General features: G+C 53.5%; 5 protein-coding genes across 5 annotated transcripts; 2 read left to right on the forward strand and 3 right to left on the reverse strand.

Moving 5' to 3' along the window:
* Positions 1 to 2,002: 2,002 nt before the first annotated feature.
* Positions 2,003 to 3,647, reverse strand: NECHADRAFT_92156 (uncharacterized protein; the record flags this gene model as incomplete). Its single annotated transcript, XM_003053276.1, has 4 exons — positions 2,003 to 2,962; positions 3,017 to 3,391; positions 3,452 to 3,484; positions 3,549 to 3,647. 4 exons carry the CDS (start codon positions 3,645 to 3,647, stop codon positions 2,003 to 2,005), a joined length of 1,467 nt encoding a protein of 488 aa, XP_003053322.1.
* Positions 3,648 to 5,141: 1,494 nt separating this feature from the next.
* NECHADRAFT_59469 (uncharacterized protein) lies at positions 5,142 to 7,012 on the reverse strand. Its single transcript, XM_003053277.1, has 2 exons — positions 6,735 to 7,012; positions 5,142 to 6,677 (listed from the first exon to the last, which is right to left on the reverse strand). Exons 1-2 carry the CDS (start codon positions 6,867 to 6,869, stop codon positions 5,232 to 5,234), a joined length of 1,581 nt encoding a protein of 526 aa, XP_003053323.1. The 5' UTR covers positions 6,870 to 7,012; the 3' UTR covers positions 5,142 to 5,231.
* Positions 7,013 to 8,706: 1,694 nt separating this feature from the next.
* On the forward strand, positions 8,707 to 11,081 carry NECHADRAFT_67715 (uncharacterized protein; the record flags this gene model as incomplete). The annotated part of the gene is made up of 3 exons (XM_003052772.1): positions 8,707 to 8,833; positions 8,899 to 8,984; positions 9,044 to 11,081. 3 exons carry the CDS (start codon positions 8,707 to 8,709, stop codon positions 10,568 to 10,570), a joined length of 1,740 nt encoding a protein of 579 aa, XP_003052818.1. The 3' UTR covers positions 10,571 to 11,081.
* A 100-nt stretch (positions 11,082 to 11,181) lies between these two features.
* Positions 11,182 to 12,146, reverse strand: NECHADRAFT_59475 (uncharacterized protein). The gene is made up of 3 exons (XM_003053278.1): positions 11,861 to 12,146; positions 11,719 to 11,790; positions 11,182 to 11,635 (listed from the first exon to the last, which is right to left on the reverse strand). The coding sequence occupies exons 1-3, from the start codon at positions 12,057 to 12,059 to the stop codon at positions 11,505 to 11,507; spliced, it is 402 nt and encodes a 133-aa protein (XP_003053324.1). The 5' UTR covers positions 12,060 to 12,146; the 3' UTR covers positions 11,182 to 11,504.
* Positions 12,147 to 15,034: 2,888 nt separating this feature from the next.
* NECHADRAFT_25109 (uncharacterized protein) lies at positions 15,035 to 16,698 on the forward strand (the record flags this gene model as incomplete). The annotated part of the gene is made up of 3 exons (XM_003052773.1): positions 15,035 to 15,146; positions 15,508 to 15,621; positions 15,695 to 16,698. Coding segments are annotated over 3 exons (1,230 nt in total), but the record flags the coding sequence as incomplete, so codon positions are not given.
* Between the last annotated feature and the right edge of the window lie 687 nt (positions 16,699 to 17,385).

Consider the following 17,385-nt stretch of genomic DNA (forward strand, 5'->3'; position numbering starts at 1 on the left):
GATCTGAGCTGTGGCTTCTTCGCTGATGATGCTGTTTGTTGTTTAGCCTGAGATGCAGCTTGCCAAAAGCGACAATGTTCAATATCTCGTGAGATTTGGTCCAGGTCATGTGAGGAGGGTTTCGTGTCTGTTGGCTCTAACCTCGTCCGTGTTGTTCTGGAAGGAAGCATGGGCAGCACCTGTGCTTTCCTATTCGGGGTGTTCCTTCGACACCTTCAACGTCACCATCAGACACCATCAACTTGCATCATTCATCCTCACCATGAAGCATTAATCAACTCTTACACTAGAGCTTACTTTACCTATGCCGGCAAATATGACCAAATGCATTCGTTCCTACTGTTTCGTTTTGAGGCCATCTTTCTCCGCCATGCGGGTCAGGACTTGCCTCTGCATCCACCAGACAACAGCTTCAAGTCTTGAACTACACTCTGCAACTAGCTACCGTTGTTCCTACATCTCGTATCCCCCCAATGGCGGGGCAGAAGGGGCCACGACGAGATTTGTGAAGCAGACGACAAGTCAAACCCCGTCACCTTGCACCGAAATGTCTGCGTGTTCCCCATCACGTACTCGAAGCTGAGCCTGCGGCTGTCGTGTCACTCGCCAAACGCTGCGCGACGACCATGTATCGGCCACCACGAGCCATGCCGATGCAGATTACCAACATGTGGGATGGGATGAGGTTGAAAAAAGTGTCCAGGGGTATGTTCTTCCCAAGCAGCGGCAAACGCCGTCCTGTCGCAACTTGTCAACCTGCAAGTGTAGGTTTACGATTGTGGATTTTGCAATGGTAAAATGCGACTGGCTCGACAGAGCTGCTGATGGTTGCATTAGGGCTAAAGTGCGAAGTGCAGGTGCCTTGCTACGGACGGCAATCGCATGCAAACTCGTCCAATACGAAAACCAGAACTCGACATCGAGTTATACCTAAACCCGTTAGATATCCCGACTGCTTGTCCCGGCCGACGATCGTTTCCAGCACCTTGGGACCGTACCGCACCGAAGGTGGGTGGGCAGCCTCTTCCCATGTGCTTCCCCCTCTGTCGCCGCCCGAGTCCTTTTCCTTCTGTTTCGTTTTGTTTCGTGTCGTATCGTGTCGTTTCGACCTGTCTTGCTTCGAGGGACAACTTACTCGTGTGCCTCAGGGCTGTCTTAGGATTGCCTGATGTTTCTCATCCAAGGCAAGGTAGGTCTCGGCCCGGCTTGTGCTACTTACTGTGAAGCAGAGGAGCATCCTATCTGTCCTTACTAATAAGACGTCGACCACGCCGTCGAGTCCGAGACTTGCAGCTGCGGCGAGCCATAACAAGATATGCAAGGCCTCCTTGTCCCTTGCCCAACGTTCCGGCCCTTACCGTCGACTGCATTCGAGCCCCAGCCCGCTGGATCATGGGCCACACGGCGTCTAAACACAAGATCATGAGAGTAACCACACCTTGATATGATCCCAGCATCGGTTGAGGGGAACGTATCACTGCTCGTTGGCCGCGTTGGCGCCATAACCTCGACCGTTGCGACTCTGCTGCTACGGACACGGTGAGCTGAAGGTTGGCCCTTCCACCATGACCCCTGAAAGAGATCAAAACTCTGGTGGACAATGCATCGAGGATTACGATTCCTGCTACAGCCTCGGAGACATCAGCGGCAAACTCGACAAAGAGTAAGACAAGCAGAGCAGAAGAAAGTGAGAGAGGGGCCGATGCCCCGATGCCCACACCTTGAACATGGTTAAGGGTAGAGTAACAATACAACTCAAAGAGAACGCTATGGGAATCTGCCCTTTCGCCGCGCCAGCCGCCCATTTCATGCATATACGAGAATACAACGAGTCGATCCAATCCATTATCCCTCTTTTCTCATCTGTGTTTTCTTGTCTCCTTGGGTCGAGCGATCCAGGTTGCTGCCCATGGATCATGGAAGACAACCTCAGGGATGTAATGCAAACAGAGCTGCCTGCATCTTGAAATACCGTCCATCACGCCAAGATTGAGGCCCCCGACTAATATCGGTACAAGGGCTGTTTGTTTGTAGGCGCACTATCGCGGGGCGCATCATAGATATCGTCGTCGTCCGAGACTTCGTCCACCCGCGGTCGTGGGGGATTTTGACTTGTAGGAGCCGGGCTCTGAGCCGACACTCCACCGTGCATCTGCACCTTGCCCACAGCGCTGTCTTGACGACCGATATAGCTTTCAGTCGGCTGGAAGCCAGGATGGAAGGGCTCAAAGGCAAGACGCTGGTCAAGATAATCGTTTGTCGTGCTGGGACCGGGGTGAGTCGATGAACCGCCTGGTTGAGGGTCTGCAAAGGGGTTCTCGACAGACTCGTCGGGTTGTTTGCTCGAACTTCCCTCTCCGGCTCTTGGAGGTGGACCAGGGGGCGGTGTGTATGATTCCGTCTCCTTGCCCTTGCCACTCACGTTGGCGACGTGATCCGGGTAGGGGTAGCCGCCAGATCCTGATCCTGACGGTGAAGCGTGGTCGCTGAAATGGTTGTTGGAGCCATTGGTCTGGGGTTGAGGAGAAACTGCGGGCGACTGCGAGTCGGCTGGTTCTCCAAGGCCCATTTGCTTCCTGGCGTTGAGAACAGCCCTCTTGTGCTGGTTCAATGCTGTCTGAAGCTGCTCGTTGGTGTCGATGAGGTTCTCCATGGTGTCATTGTCAGGGGTCGGGTTCTCGGACACCATGTAACCCTGAATACTTCGAGAAGCACTCGAACACCGGTCGGCAAACTCCTTGATGAGCTCGTTGTTCAGGATCTCGGTGGGAGGCGTGTTCATGACGACTTGCTCGAGGAGCTTGGCCGATGTTCGAGCCTCCTCGAGTCGGCTAGCCAGTTCTACAGGATCAGGCAGCGCCCTATTTGTATGGTGTCTCGCAAAGTAGTTTTGCGAGTGCGGGTTAACAGGAGGGGTGTTGTAGGCCCCTGGAGATCCCATCATCTGCTGAGGTGGTTGTCCCTGACAAACCATGTTAGTCTTGATCTTTCCCAACGGCGCATTTAACAGGCATACCCCGAAATCCTTCCACGCCCTCTCCTTTTCCTTTTTCCACATGGTGATCAGAATCACCAGGCCCTCGTCGTCCATCTTGGTACGCTCAAAGTCGTCCAGGGTTTCCATCAGGATCTGGCGCACACTGGGGTCGCGCACACCCCTGAGCAGCGCGCGAGTTGTGTCGGCAAACTTTTGGTCGAGATTGCGTGTAAAGGTCGAGCTGGGGTTATCGGTCAAGATGCGCATGAGCATGATGGCGTTGTACTGCCACGCAGGTCGCGAAAGGTATTCCTTGGACATGTACTTGCGGATGAGGCGCGCGCATTCCGTGGCAGCGCCCGGCGAGGACTCGGCGGCATCGACGATCGGAGGGAGGAAGAGGACTTCATCGCTCTGTTGCGCGGCGTGTTAGTGGATTGGACACTCGACGGAGCTTCCGGTGTGCATGCTTACCTTGCTGGTGCCTCCAGATTCACAGAATGCTTTCTAAGCTCTGGTCAGCGATGGCCAGAACGGACGATATGGACGGCGAGCTCGTAACATACTACACTGTTGTGAGCCGTGACCTCGGGGGTTCCGGCTGGTGTTGTGCCACTGGGTGGTGCTCCGGAGCCGGAGGGTCCGTCAGAGGTGCCTGTAGATGATCCATCCCATCAGCCGTTTTACTCCATGGTGTTTTGTGTCCGGGACGTTTGGGGTTTCGCCGTGATGCGCGTGGGCACGGGGAGAAACGTACGGTTGGAAACGTTGCTCGCTTTCCTCCTAATGCTGCCGAGCATCTTATTCACGCCGAGGCCCTTGAGAGACTTCATGGCTGCGGTTTCGAGCTCGCGCCACAGCGGGCGGCGCTTGCGGTGGGAAGCGGGTTTTTGGGGGGCGCGCGAGCACGCGGGGGGGAGGAGAGAGGAGAGAGAGTAGAGTCGGTTAGAGGACAGCTAAGGTAGTTGTTGATTTCCCTAGAAGTTCGAATACAGGTATTCGCGGAGGAGGAAGAGGAAGAATTAAGAGGATGTTGAAAGGGAAATGAACGACCAAATAGGGAAAGCGCCGAGGGGGATGCTGCGAGTTTCAGAAGCGGTGATGTTGGTTGGGAGAAGGCCGACGATGGGCTCTGGCTCTTGGTGTTGGAGCGGGCGTCGACTGATTGGAGCGCCGGTTGTCTGGGATTAGCAGGACTGGGGGGAGAAGTCGCAAGGGTCTCTTGTGTCCCTTTGGCGGTGATGAGCGAGGAGGAAGCAATCCCAGACGGTGAGAGAGAGGTGGGAGTTGGTGGTTAAGAGGTAGAGGTTCAAGTGAAGCAAAGAATGCTGCTTCAAGGCCGCCGATCAGTCGTTGACAAGATACAGCCTCTGTAGATTCGTAGGCTCCCTCTAAATTGCCAAGTTTCGGACTTGTCCAGGGTCCGTGATGCGCGGCGCCGTCTTCGAAGAGGTAGGTACCAAGCCCCGTGCGTCACCTTTAAAAGTTGACAGCAAAGGAGATTAGCAAGGGGAGCAGCTTACAAACAATCCCCGAAGAGAAGAGAGTGAGATCCTGTTAGTAGTAACAAAAGTCGAAACTCTTTTTTTCTGACGTCCCCCTCTTCTTGAATAAGTTTGTCTGTTTAAAGTTGAGGCCTCTGATGAAGAACCTACGACTCTCCCCCAAGACAAGACGTCCCCATCTTTTGCTAGCGTCCAGCCGTTGCACAGCCTCATCGCCCTACGCAATCAACCCCTCAGGGAAGCACATGACACTTCACTCTTGGCTCGCCTCTTGATGTGGGAATTGCTGCTTGTCATGTCGATAATAGACTCTTCTTGACGAGAACGCGTGTCGTTATGCTCTAGGCGGTTTAGTAGGGTGGCCCTTTACAATAGACACATGCATAGAGGGTCCGCATCATGCATGCACTTTGATGCTCTGTATGGATGAATCGTAGTTAGCTTCAACCACAAGACGTGATGATGTCCCCCTTCTCCAGACCATGGGACTGGATACATCTGTCCCTCAGTGTTCCCTTGTGACATGGCAAACATGGTGACTTGTCGGCATATTTCTCACAACACTTGTCCTGGTGTTGTCAGGGAGTAGTCGTACACTTCCACACACACGTCAAGAGGCCGCCGTCTACACCTTCACTCCACTCTGAATCAACATTTATCCCTCAGAAAGGATTAGATTGACGCTTTACCGCTATGTCAAGACTCATGGGTCACAGATAACCTCCCCATCATGCTTCCTTGGCACTCGCCTACTGTTGCCCCTCCGCCTCTTCATCTTCGTCATCGTCGTCGTCGTCCTCTGACTCCTCATCCGAGTCCGGTGATATGTCCTCCACAATGAGGTTTCCTGATCTTCCAATCTTCTCTCCCATCGTCACTGTGGCCGTGGGTTCGTACACCACCCGCGGGAGAATCGATGCGATTCGGAACCTGTACTCGTGCTCGTACTCCTCCGGCTCGTCACCTCCTTCTAGGTCCTCCTCTTGCAAAAGTTCGTAGCACTCCACAAAGGCATATAGGTCTTCCATAGAAGCGTCTTGGGGGAAGCGTCTGACGATTCGACCAATGCCTGATTCCTCGGGCATCTTGAGCGCAACCCGCACCACGTTTTTATCGCTGGTGGGAGGCTCGGCCACAATAGTTGTGGCCCTCCATGCTCGCCATTGGTGTCGCTTCTCCTCGAGTCTTATCGCGGCCTCTGCTTCCTCTTGAGCTCGCTTTTCTGCTGCCTCTGCAGCAGCAGCAGCCTCCCTCTTCTGGCGTGCGCGTTCTCGGTCAATAGCCAAAGATCGCTCATATGCAGAATCCTGCTCAGTTCGCAGATTCCTCGTCACCTCTTGTGCGACTCGCTCTGCCCTTACCCCTTCCAGGTCGGCACCGTACTTCTCGATAGCGGCTCGCAACTCTGAGAGGTAGGTCGCCGGCGGCATGGGTCCGACAAGTCGCTTCGCTATTCCCATGCGGGTACTACCCTCCTTGGGAGTGAGACATACCAGGGCCGAGAAGGGGAACTTGGTGCATATATACTCTTGGGCGACTTGATATGCTTCTGAGTCCAAAACGTTTCCTCCCCATAGGATAATGTTATTTGCAGGGTCCTTAATAAAGTCGACCACGTCTGGAAAAAGCAGGGTGTCCTTGACGAAGGATTCGGTATCGTCGTGCTCGGGGGACATTAGCACAACGAGCATAAACTTAAGTTCTTTCTTGGCCAGATCATGCGCCTGGGCAACGCCGCCTTCAAAGAAGGGTAGCTCGTGCTCTCCATATTCTTCCTCAAACTCCCGTTTAAACCTCGCAGCTGTATCTCGCGGCATAAGTGGTCGGCGTCCGTTGGTACCCCGGAAGCCTGTCGATATCCTGCTCGTCACCGCCCGAGGCCGGATAGATGCGGGCAAGAACGACAGCACATATATCAAAGTCCGGAATAAAGTCGAGGCCGCCCTCCAGCCCCAGCCAAACGGTGCAAGAACAAGTCCTATGATCCAGGGCGATCGCCCGGTGACGGGGTTCTGGGGGACGATTCTCGGAGCAGGGTCGGTGCGCTGCCTTGGCGAAGCTCGGGGTGATCGGGTTGACGATGCCAACAAACTCTCTTGAAGGTTCTCGTGTCTCGCCGTCGCCCGAGGAATCTCTTGTTGCGCCGCAGCTATAGGGTCGGGAGCTTCGCCGTCAAAGAATTTGGCAATGGCGATCTGTAAACCCAGAGGTCAGATTGTTGGAGCTTATAGTTGAGGATGCTCGTTTCATACCTGAACATTCCATTCAGACCGCCGAAGAAGCGGAATAGCAGCACTAATTTCTTGATTTGTGACCTGGGTGTATTGTTCGAGGGCCTCTTGCTGACTTGAGGACAACTGTCCCAAGTCAATGTCGGCTTCGGCCATGATGCCGATTTGTGCCCCTCCTCTGGTAAGGGAAATCAGAAATCAGGGGGCGGATGCGCCGGTATAAGTCCTGAATAATTTTGGAGTAGCTGGCGAATATGTAGGAGAATAACTTCGGCTTTGGTGTTTTGTGGTGACACTCGTGACAAGAACCACCTGGACAGTTTGGAGGCGCATGCGAGCAGTCGGCCCGGTGACTCGTTTGCTAAATAGACGCAGTGTATGAGTAAAAGCAAGCCACAGCTCTAACTCAAACGAAAAGCCCAAGAAATGGTTGCGAGTCAGCTACTGACTTTATCCTCTGTATCCGGCGGTCGGATCAAGAAGATGCCCACCGGAAGCTAAGTAAAGCAGTGACGAATGGTGGCATCGGACCGCGTCAAGAGCTACCAAGGTAAAGGTACCGGCTGCGCTGCTTATCGGGGGGTATTCTTCGGGATAATGTATTCTTGGAACGGGCAAGCACGATTGGCGTCATGGCGCGGGGGGTGCATATGTACCTGGCCATAGAGTTTGGCTGAGACAGTACCTCCCGTCTAAGCGCGGCGCTGGGTTGGCTCACGACCTCCCGTCTTGCCTTCTCACCCAACCCAACTAATAAACTGTCTCCGCGCGCGACGGACGGACGACTCCTCCACCAAAACTCCCCCCACCGCCCACATCCACACTCTCTCCATCTCCTGCATATCTTTCTTCCCGACGTCGTCGCTCCCGCTTCAAGAGGCGACGGCCCGCGCCTTGTTCGCCCAGGAACACAGTCCTTGGCTCATCGTCGTTTGCTAAGGCTGTTCCCGTCAGCCCGTCCGACCCCGCCGTTCGTCTCCTTCCTCCATATGGGCGGCCGGTCGCCTCGATCAATTGAGCCATGGGAAATGCTTGCCAGAGTCAAGTCGGTGTTCCTTTCTCTTTGACTGGTCTTTTCTACAAGTTGCGCCTTGTATGGTTCCTTTGCCTTTCACAATCTAGCTTTGCAACCGTCGTCCCATGACGGCACCCATCTCACTCTTGGCTATGCACCCGCTAACATGCACACCACAGTAGACGTCGTAAATCCGACCACGGAGACGGTTCTATCCTCATCACTATATACTACTGACCATGGCGACGTCGCGATACCAACCAGCCGATCTGCGACGCCAGATCGGCTCCCCGAGACCCAAGGGACGCGGTTCGTACCCTCTCGATCCCAACCCAACACCCCGCGATTCCATTCGAGCTGACTCGGCCCTACCAGAGAATAAGGATACACTATGTCGAAACGTGCTCATTTACGGTCACTGCCGATACGAGGATCAAGGTTGCGCATTCAGCCACGACCAAAACAAAAACAATTCAAACTCGGAAACGTAGGTTTATCTTTCGTACTTTGGTCATTTGGTATCCCCAAGAAACACGGCGACACAACGAACCCAGCCCAACCTTGTTTGCCGCCACAAGTTACACAGCCCGCCCATTGACGCCAACACCCGTGTCCCATGTTTTCTGATCCCGCGGCCTGTTCGAGTCGTCCTCAGCTTGTTTAACTTGGGGTTCCTGGGTTCCCTCGAAAGGCGCCGTTCTCGGAAGCATCATCGCTTGGAGGGATGTCGTGTCGCCTGACATATCCGCTCATCGGCCGATACTCGAATGCCCACAAACGCGCTGTTCCGACTGGTCCGTACCGTAGTCAGAGCTCTTGACAATCACTCGTCTCTGCGATCGCTTCTAGAATTGCCCAGACTTGCTCATTGCCTCGATCTGATTCGTCAACCCACATCGTCTTGGGCATTGGCGTTGTGTGTTTTGCAAGCCCTATTCATACTGATGAACGAGATCAATCATTGGGGCACGAGGCATCATGACTGACGAATTATCTAGTTCCAAGAAGACGTTGAACGTTGATTCACCGTCATTTACACCTGCAGGACTCGGCAAGAAGCCCACATTCTCGTCGCAAGCCGCAAGTGCTCCAGCTTTCACTCCACGTGGTTTAGGCAGTACGAATCTCTTCGTCATGACAGTGACATTTGTCCGACTAACAGCAACGTAGCAGCCACCCCTGTCGGGCCCGAGAACGATGGCAGTGTGTTCAATCCTGCGGCTATCCGCGAATTCACCCCAACATTCGACATTTCTGTAGGTCATGACAGCTGTCCGTTTGTTAGTCCGTTCATCCTAGCTAACCAACTATCCAGTCTTCGACAAACGGTTCCGCTCAAGATAGCGGACTATCCTATGACCCTTTTACAATGCCGCCAGTAAATCCAGGCCTTTCTACACCTCAGTTCAACCCCTATGCCGAAGATCACGGCGCCCTCGGCGGCCATGGACCTAGTTATTTCCCGCCGCAAAACGCCTTCACGACACCGGTTGAACCCCTTCAACATCACCTCTACTTCCCTGTTGGCCCGAAGCGAGATGACTTGATGCCGTATCATCGTGTACCGCACGACTTCTTTCTTCCTGAGAAGGAGCGGCAGGAGATTGCAAGGAAGCTTGAGGCTGCCGGCCAAGTTCTTCCCAATTCACAGCTGCCACAACTAGATAACTATCACAACTTGGTTCCCCTGGACACGACACACCGCAAAAACGCCAACATCTTTGGATATCCTAGTTGGATTTACAAGGCCACGGCCACCAAGACCGGTCACATCTATTGCTTGAGACGACTCGAAGGTTACCGCCTGACCAACGAGCACGCGATCAGACAGGTCAAGGAATGGCGCCGCATCAGCAACGGCAACGTGGTTTCGATATTAGATGCATTTACGACCCGTGCATTTGGCGACAGCTCCCTCATCTTCGTTCAGAACTACTTTCCGCTTTCAAAGACCCTTGTCGAGGTCCATCTATCTCCGAACCCTACTCACGGCAACCGTGTGCCCGCAAAAACACCCATTCCCGAGAACACCCTCTGGGGCTACATATCGCAAATCGCCAATGCCCTCCAAGCTATTCACTCAGCCAACCTAGCAGCTCGATGCATCGATCCTAGCAAGATTATCCTGACCGACAAAAACCGGATCCGGTTGAGCGCATGCTCCATTCTGGATGTTGTACAGTTTGACGCTCGCCGGCCAATCCAGGATGTGCAACAAGAGGACTTTATCCAATTTGGCCGACTATTGCTATGTCTCACAACCAGCACGCTACCGATTCATCTTACTAACCTGAAGATATCTATGGAGCAAATGAGCAGGACATACTCTGTTGAGATGAGAGATACCATCTTGTGGCTGCTTACACCACAGCAGCCCCCCGCGCAAAAGGGAATTGACGAATTCGTACGCGGAATTGCCGGCCGGATAACATCCACGTTCGACATGAACCTGCAGGCGTTGGATAAGGTCAACGCAGATGTGATGCGGGAGGTAGAGAACGGCAGGGTGGCGAGGCTGATGATGAAGCTGGCCACCATCAATGAACGATACGAATTCAACGGCGACCAGAACTGGTCCGAGAACGGCGAACGATACATACTCAAGCTATTCCGGGACTACGTTTTCCACCAAGTTGACAGCAACGGCAACCCAGTCCTCGACATGGGCCACATGCTCCGTTGCCTGAGCAAGTTGGAAGTCGGGACAGAAGAGCGAATCTGTCTGACCAGCCGAGACGAACAAACAAGCTTCCTTGTCAGCTATAGGGAGCTGAAGAAGATGCTAACGACTTCATTTGGTGAGCTTGCCAAGGCAAGCAAGTCAGGAGGTCGAGGATTTTAGGAGGATTTAGAGGGGTTCAGGGGGTTTTGGGGAGAATTTTAGGCTAAGTCAAGGACGATTTTTAGAGGGTTCAACAGGTCCCTTGGAATATCGTAAGATGAAGGTTAAGTAAGACGAGGCAAACAACGGCAAGGCCTAGCAACCTGCAAGGATACGGATGAATGGAGAAGGATCTTCATCAAACCATAATAGGCTTCGGGGAAGAGTGCGAGGACCTGGATTTTCTAGGGAAAGGAAACTCGGCTCTTACACTGACTGAGACCGCTTCCATCGAAGACAACGCATGTTCCTCTACAAAGAGACCGTTGCCGGCAAATTGGGTAGACAAGGGGCCGGGGTTTGGACATGATGTCTCTTTATACGGCTGATGACGGCACGACGGGGTCTCGGGACAAGCAATACACGGACTGTTGGCACCAGGGGATTGAATGATGGACGGAGGGATTAGGGAGCAGATATTTAACACACCTTTGTTCATATAAGTTAGCATGAATGATGATTGAGTTACCTTACTACGATATATGGGCTTGGGATGAGGTGCTTCCGAGTATTTTCGGCATTCTTACACGAGCAAGGGCTGAGTGAGATGTTACGTGACGAGAACGATATGTCTTGTGAATATGGTATATTGCCTTGACTTAAAACAAGACTGTTGATGTGAAGAACGTGATACCATGCCCTCTCATGGCGTGAAGTCACCAGGCTGGTTGAGCTTAACTCGACAAGCCACATCTGGCATCTCGCCGTTCATTCGCAATCCAACAAGTTGTGATAGTAGATGTAAGTCTAAAAGGGTCATCACGTCATTCCGCCAGCTAGACACTGGTAGGTAAGGCCACAACAGCGGCCGGCCACCCTATGTATCAGGGCTTCTTCCTTCACACCGTTTTGTGATTCTTTCCAACTAGGTATATTTCTCCAGAGAATTGGTGCTTCATTCATCCTCGGCTTGGACAAAGGGGTTGGCGATCTCTTCGCTGCCGTCGACGGGGCTCACGAGGACGAGGAGGGTGCCTCGAACGACGACGAGACCGAGGGAGCGGGTGGACTCGTTGCCTTCGTCGTCTGTTGATGGTGTGTCAGTATGGGCATGATAGGAAGAGCGTACTTGTCGTGAATGAGCAACTCTTTGTAGGATAGAAACATACCTCGGACAACTTCGTGTACATCATCCAGAACCAGGTTCATCAAAGCATCGTAACCCTTCAAAGTGCCCTTGACTAGAGACATAGGTTAGCATCGCAGCTCCATAGCTCACAGACGCTGATCGCGCGAGACAGCGCAACATACCCTCTCGTCCGCCGTTAAACTTGACAGTGATCTGCTTGTCCATGTACTTGGCCAGGTCGAGAATGTTCTCCTTCTTGGTCCTCTCGCGATCGTGGGCACCCGCTCCAGCGCCGCCTCCTCCTCTTCCGCCTCCTCGCCCGCCACGGGGGTGAGATCCCTGACCGCCCCGGCCGCCTCGGTGCGAGGGTCTATCGGACATGGCGCATGCGTGGTGGGCTTTTTCTTCCTTGGGGTGTCGAAGGGGAGGGGGTGGGTTTTGTAGGGCTACAGATTCGAGATGGGTTTGGGATGCGAGCTTGCCTTGGGGGTTTGGGTCAAGGTTGGAACTTGCGAGGCTTTGGTGGGGTTGGAGGGGCTATGCTGCTTACGGAATGGTGGTGGTGCGAAAGAGGAGCACTGGATTGCGGGGAGGCACGTGCTAATGTGCGTGCCAGAACGTCACTTGGAGATGGAGAAAGAGTGCAGTTTCAGTGCAGGTTGGCTGCAGCCGGGAATAAGGCCATGGCGGCAGGAAATCGTCTGCCGGTCTCTATTTCTCTTGGCATGAGATTTCCTGCTTGTTTGTCGCAATTGGAATATGATGAACAAATTACGCTGCGACCAATCGAGGGACGAGGAGAAAGCCTCAATGTCTTCAGGTGATGGGTCGGTTCCGGTGTCAGTTTTAAGCATAGAAGAGCGGCCGATGACAACCGGGATGGATCTGGAGCAGGCCATGATATCCATGATGGATACCAATGTAGGCAATCCGAGGAACAAAGCTCGGTCAAGCTTTCTGGGCCTGCCGATTAGCACTGCCGCACAGATCAACGTCACCATAGGACCATGCCCATCTTCATCACCGCTTCACTTTCCCCCCTCGCTCGTCTCTCCAATTTCGCTCGCGTGCCTCGGTACTAAGGATGCAGCAACCGGACCAGATTAACGAGCTTGCATGGTCATACCGTTAGTTTCACTGGCATGACAAGCAAGCAAGCATGTCGATATTGCCTCACACAACATTGACATTGGATCCAAGGACGAGGACCATGCGTAGGTATCCATCCATCGTTACCGCCCGCCGCCATCCATCCATCCGGCAGCAATCCGCCAGCAATCCGCCAAGCCAAATATGCAGCACAGGCTGCACAGCCTCGTCTCGCGTCGCACAAGGTTGGCGCGCAAGGGTTCCGACGACATGCGTCCTTGGGCGCTCAGAAATCTTATTTGACGGCACGGATCCGGGGTGGGCGCATGTAGGTCGGTAACTCGCGCATACGTAGGAGGAGCAGCGCGATGCGATGCGGTGCGCTGCGTGTGCTAACCCGAATGTTTTGATGAGTTGTTTTTTTCCCTTCCTTTTCTTATGAGTGTTTATCCCAGATTGTGAGAGAGAAGATGGAGACGGAGGCCTCTCGAGGTCAGTCATGAAGGAAATTACACGCAGAAAAAAAAAAGACCTGGCCAAAAAAGGAAACTAACTAGCAGCATGGTTTAAACCCGCTATCCGCTTGAGCGGTTGCTTGTGCTTGTCTGGCCTGTGCCGTGCATATGGCCACCAAATCAAATTGCTCGAGATTCTCCCACCTTTTCGGAAATCGTGCCCTGACGTCTGGTGTTGGTGTGTGTGCCTGTGACGTTTTTGCTGGGTGTCGTCTCTATTTTGTCTTGGGAGTTCTTTAATGCTTCCTTGGCTCGCGTAAACGGCTTGAGCTTGACAGCTCCCTTCCAGGGAATAGCCCAGTAACATACAGAGTGTACCTGCCCTGCCGCCGTCACTGGAGCTTGGAGTCGGGGATTTTCTGGGCGCAGATGCCATTCCAATTATTCCCCAGCTTGGGTCCCATGGATCCATGGATGTTTCTTTGACCTCAGACAGCCTGGACCAGACCCTGGTACAACAAGTACTGTACACACCTCTTCTTCTTGCTGCAGTCTGTCCCTCTGTCCCTCTGCCAGGACCTGGACTTTGACCGTGAGCTCTTTCCTCCCCCCCACATCCGACCCGGCACTTTCTTTCTTTGCTGGAGACTCTTTTTCCCATCTCATCCCATCCCCATCCACATCCACATCCATCCCATCTCCCTCCTCTCTCTGCCCCCCCTAACCCTTGGCCAAGCGACATTTGATCTTCTTCCCAGTTCTTTTCCCTCTTACACCTCCTCTCTCACACTCGCCTCCTCCCCCTACAGTACAGTACAGTACAGCCTGCAGGCCGTGTGTCGTGTTTTACAGTAGCTGCTCTCCGACAGCTCATGCGAGGGATTTTTATTACGAGACGGATTGACCAGTAACGACGGGATCTTGACATTCTGTTCTCCTCTTGGCGGTCATTTGCCTGCATCTGGCTACCATCCTCCTTATAACATCCAATCCATACCTACCTCCAGTCCAGAACCAGTGCAGTACCTTCAGTACTACAAAATCGAGAGCTTCTCCCCTGGGCCAGCCTCTTTCGCCTCCGTCAATCGCTCATCCGTCGACTCAGTCCATCTCTCCATCATCTCACTCGCACATTACTACAGTATTTCTCTCGCCATGAATTTACAATAACCGTTCCTGCTGCCCCCTTTTCCCCTCTCTTCCCCTCCCTCTTTCACCACCACCCATCACCATCACCATCACCGCCTTCTTCCGCGGCGCCCTACCTCCCTCGGTTCGTCGCCACTCACCTGACTGACCCTTATCATCTTCGTCCGCGCTTCCGTCAAGCCAAGTCAAGTCAAGCCTCTCCGCGATTTCATACCCATCTCTTCCCACATTCAGCTACCCTTACCCAGCCCGCATCGGGCCCAGTGCGCATACCATACCGTACCACTCGACGGATATCTCCTTTGTGCGCTCAAAGTCAATTTGAGGGTTCAACTTCGGCGTTTCTTTGACGCTCTGTGACAGAATTCGTGTCTTGAATTGACCTTGACCTGCTTCTTCGACGAGCACTCACACAGAGGCGGCTGAAAGATTAGTGCGCCGGTCAAAAGGTACCAAGATGACTCCTGACACATGCCCTAGTACCGTTCGAGGCTAACAGTCTTTAGGAGCCCGGCATTCACAAGCAGAGAAGTCATCTCTCAGTTGTGAATACCTTTTGCCTATCCAAATTCCAATTTACACCTAGCTACTTTGACGAGATTTTGGGTCGGTTTGGAAGCCCGGCTAGCATTCTTGCGACCACGCATTCGCAGAGCAATCAAGATGGGGCACACTTCCGACTCGGAAGCCTCCAAACGAAAGCGTGACGTTGATGATGCTGGTGGTCAACCAGGACGTGCCCAGCTTGCACCCGCATCCGCATCCCTACAGCAAGGTATGTCCAGTGCGAGAATAGCTATTCAACGCAATGCCATGCATGTTATGCCGCCTCGAGTCTCGAGATGCCCATCCGTAGCCTAAGACGAGATGGTCTGGTCTGGCTGGATCACCACTACGCGTGCCTCTCTGCATGTCCCGTGTCCCATCCCCCAACCCAGCGCGTCTCCTCGTCTCTTGGTGTGGCGCGTGCAAGAGGCATACGTACCCGCCATCCTTTCATGGCACCCTCGCCGGACGCAGCGTCTAGCTCGACTCCTCCAGGGACGCACATGTTGTTGCTTTTGTATCTGACTCTCTTGTCTTGGTGCGCTGGCACAGCTTGCCGACTTGGAGGATATGCTAACACGACATTCAAGGCATCCCCGGCTACATCCACTATCTCCCAAGGTCAAACACCTCTCACTTGAGTCTAATACAAGGTGATGGCGATACCTTTGCCGATATCCTCGGTCTCATCGCCGAATACGAAGGTAAGCATGCTCCGACCTCGGCTCGACAATAGGTCGATCCAGTTTGACATCAGCGTCCTAACCAGTACTGCAGCCACTCTCGACAGGCACGAGAGCCTTGCATCAGGTCTCGGAGCCAAGTTGACTGGCCCACGCCTTCTCAGGGGCATTGAGAAATTTTTTGATGGGCCAATCAAAACCACACCTCTTCAGCCTTTCTCCAACCCCATCAGTTGGCTGGATGTGGTCATTTACGCAAGATCCAACCCCAAAGACTTCAATCTTGTCCCCAAGCCGGATGGTTCTAGATGCTGTCAGTTCCTACTCAAGGGCTCTCAGGTCGAAATCACCGAAGATGACTGGCGTCTGGTTTGGTCAGGCGCTCTTGACCGCTTCCCCCTTGACCACCCCCTTGAGGAAGATGAAACGGCGGAAATGGCGACGCTAGATATTCTCGAGCAGAGAACATCCATTCTATACAAGAAGGCTGACGAGGTCGCGGCAAGGGCTCGCATTCTCAACCACCGGCTTGGACAGAGAAAGCAGGACATTCGCCGGCGCCGAAACGCGCAGGATCCTTCTTCAAGGTTTCCAGCTAACAGTGCCAACCAAAGAGGCTCAAATTTCGGTTCAGGATACGATTTACATGCGGACCTTCTTCAGCAGTTTCTCACTGCCTCCACCTCGCCACCTCCTTCACGATCGACATCCGTAACTGGAGTGCCCCTTACCACTCTCAGTCAGCCATCGCCATCTCACAGTACAACGTATACCCAGACTCATGTTCCTCGCTTCTCTGGACACTCGACGGAGTCCTTGATGCAGCCTGCGGTTGACAGCAGAGAGACTGCCTTTCGATCTCTTATCACGCAGAGGACAGATCAACTGGGCAAAGGTGATGCGATCAACCCTCCCTGCGACCGATGCCGGCGCTTGCGAGTGGAATGCATCAAACATCTGACGGCCTGTTCAGGTTGTACCAAGAAGCATGCAAAGTGCAGCTGGAAGACGGTCACGGACGAGGAGTTTCGGCGGCTCAAGCGGGAGATGGGTCTCCGGGACGAAATGGATATTGACGGACAGTCAGAGGCCGGACCAGCACCGGACACTTTGGATACCAGGGATCCACGTTCCAACCGGCTCGGTGACAGACACGAGGCAGGCCGAACATCAGGAGAGAGAACCCCTGGCACTTTGGGAGATGATGGCTCCAGGCCTCCAAGCCGAAGCCGCAGTGATGGACACCCTCCGAGTACTATGGAACCTTCAACTGCATCGATGCACCGCTTCGACCTGAGCGCCGAACGGCATCGACTCCCTTTTGCCATGGGGCAATCAAGTGCGCAATCAGATCAAGGAAGTCGAGGGAATGATCATATGCCGGCTGGTTCCAGTGCAGCCAGCCTGGCTACGACGGTGGCACTGGCCCCCAAGAGCACGCATAGAGTCAGCGACGGCTCACAAAACCCTTCACCCAGCTAACACGACGACATTTTCTCACTGCTGGAATATCACGGTGCTTTTCTCAACAATCGTCTAGCAGCAAAGGTTGAGAAGAGGCATGAGAAGCCCCTATTGGAAGAAACATCAAGACGAGCTGTCTGGTCCTAGTGTACGGAATGGGATCGAGAACAGACAAATGTTATGATAGCAGTCAAGCAATAGTACTTGGCGAACGTGTGATGAATGAAACGAATGAATAAATGCCGCTTTACAAACCATTATTCGATCAGTCGTGTGAGGTTGTTGATACCATGATGGTGATGGTCGGAGCCCCGGACCCAC

The sequence above is a fragment of the Fusarium vanettenii genome (genome assembly GCF_000151355.1).
Source record: "Fusarium vanettenii 77-13-4 chromosome 3 genomic scaffold NECHAsca_2_chr3_3_0, whole genome shotgun sequence".
In the NCBI taxonomy this organism is placed as follows: Eukaryota; Fungi; Ascomycota; class Sordariomycetes; order Hypocreales; family Nectriaceae; genus Fusarium; species Fusarium vanettenii.

Coding starts and splice junctions, on each gene's coding strand:
- NECHADRAFT_59469 (XM_003053277.1), bottom strand. CDS start 6,869: ATGGCCGAAGCCGACATTGACTTGGGACAGTTGTCCTCAAGTCAGCAA. Junction 6,678..6,734: donor GGTCTGAATGGAATGTTCAG/GTATGAAACGAG, acceptor CTGGGTTTACAG/ATCGCCATTGCCAAATTCTT.
- NECHADRAFT_59475 (XM_003053278.1), bottom strand. CDS start 12,059: ATGTCCGATAGACCCTCGCACCGAGGCGGCCGGGGCGGTCAGGGATCT. Junction 11,791..11,860: donor GTTTAACGGCGGACGAGAGG/GTATGTTGCGCT, acceptor CTATGTCTCTAG/TCAAGGGCACTTTGAAGGGT. Junction 11,636..11,718: donor TGTACACGAAGTTGTCCGAG/GTATGTTTCTAT, acceptor CACCATCAACAG/ACGACGAAGGCAACGAGTCC.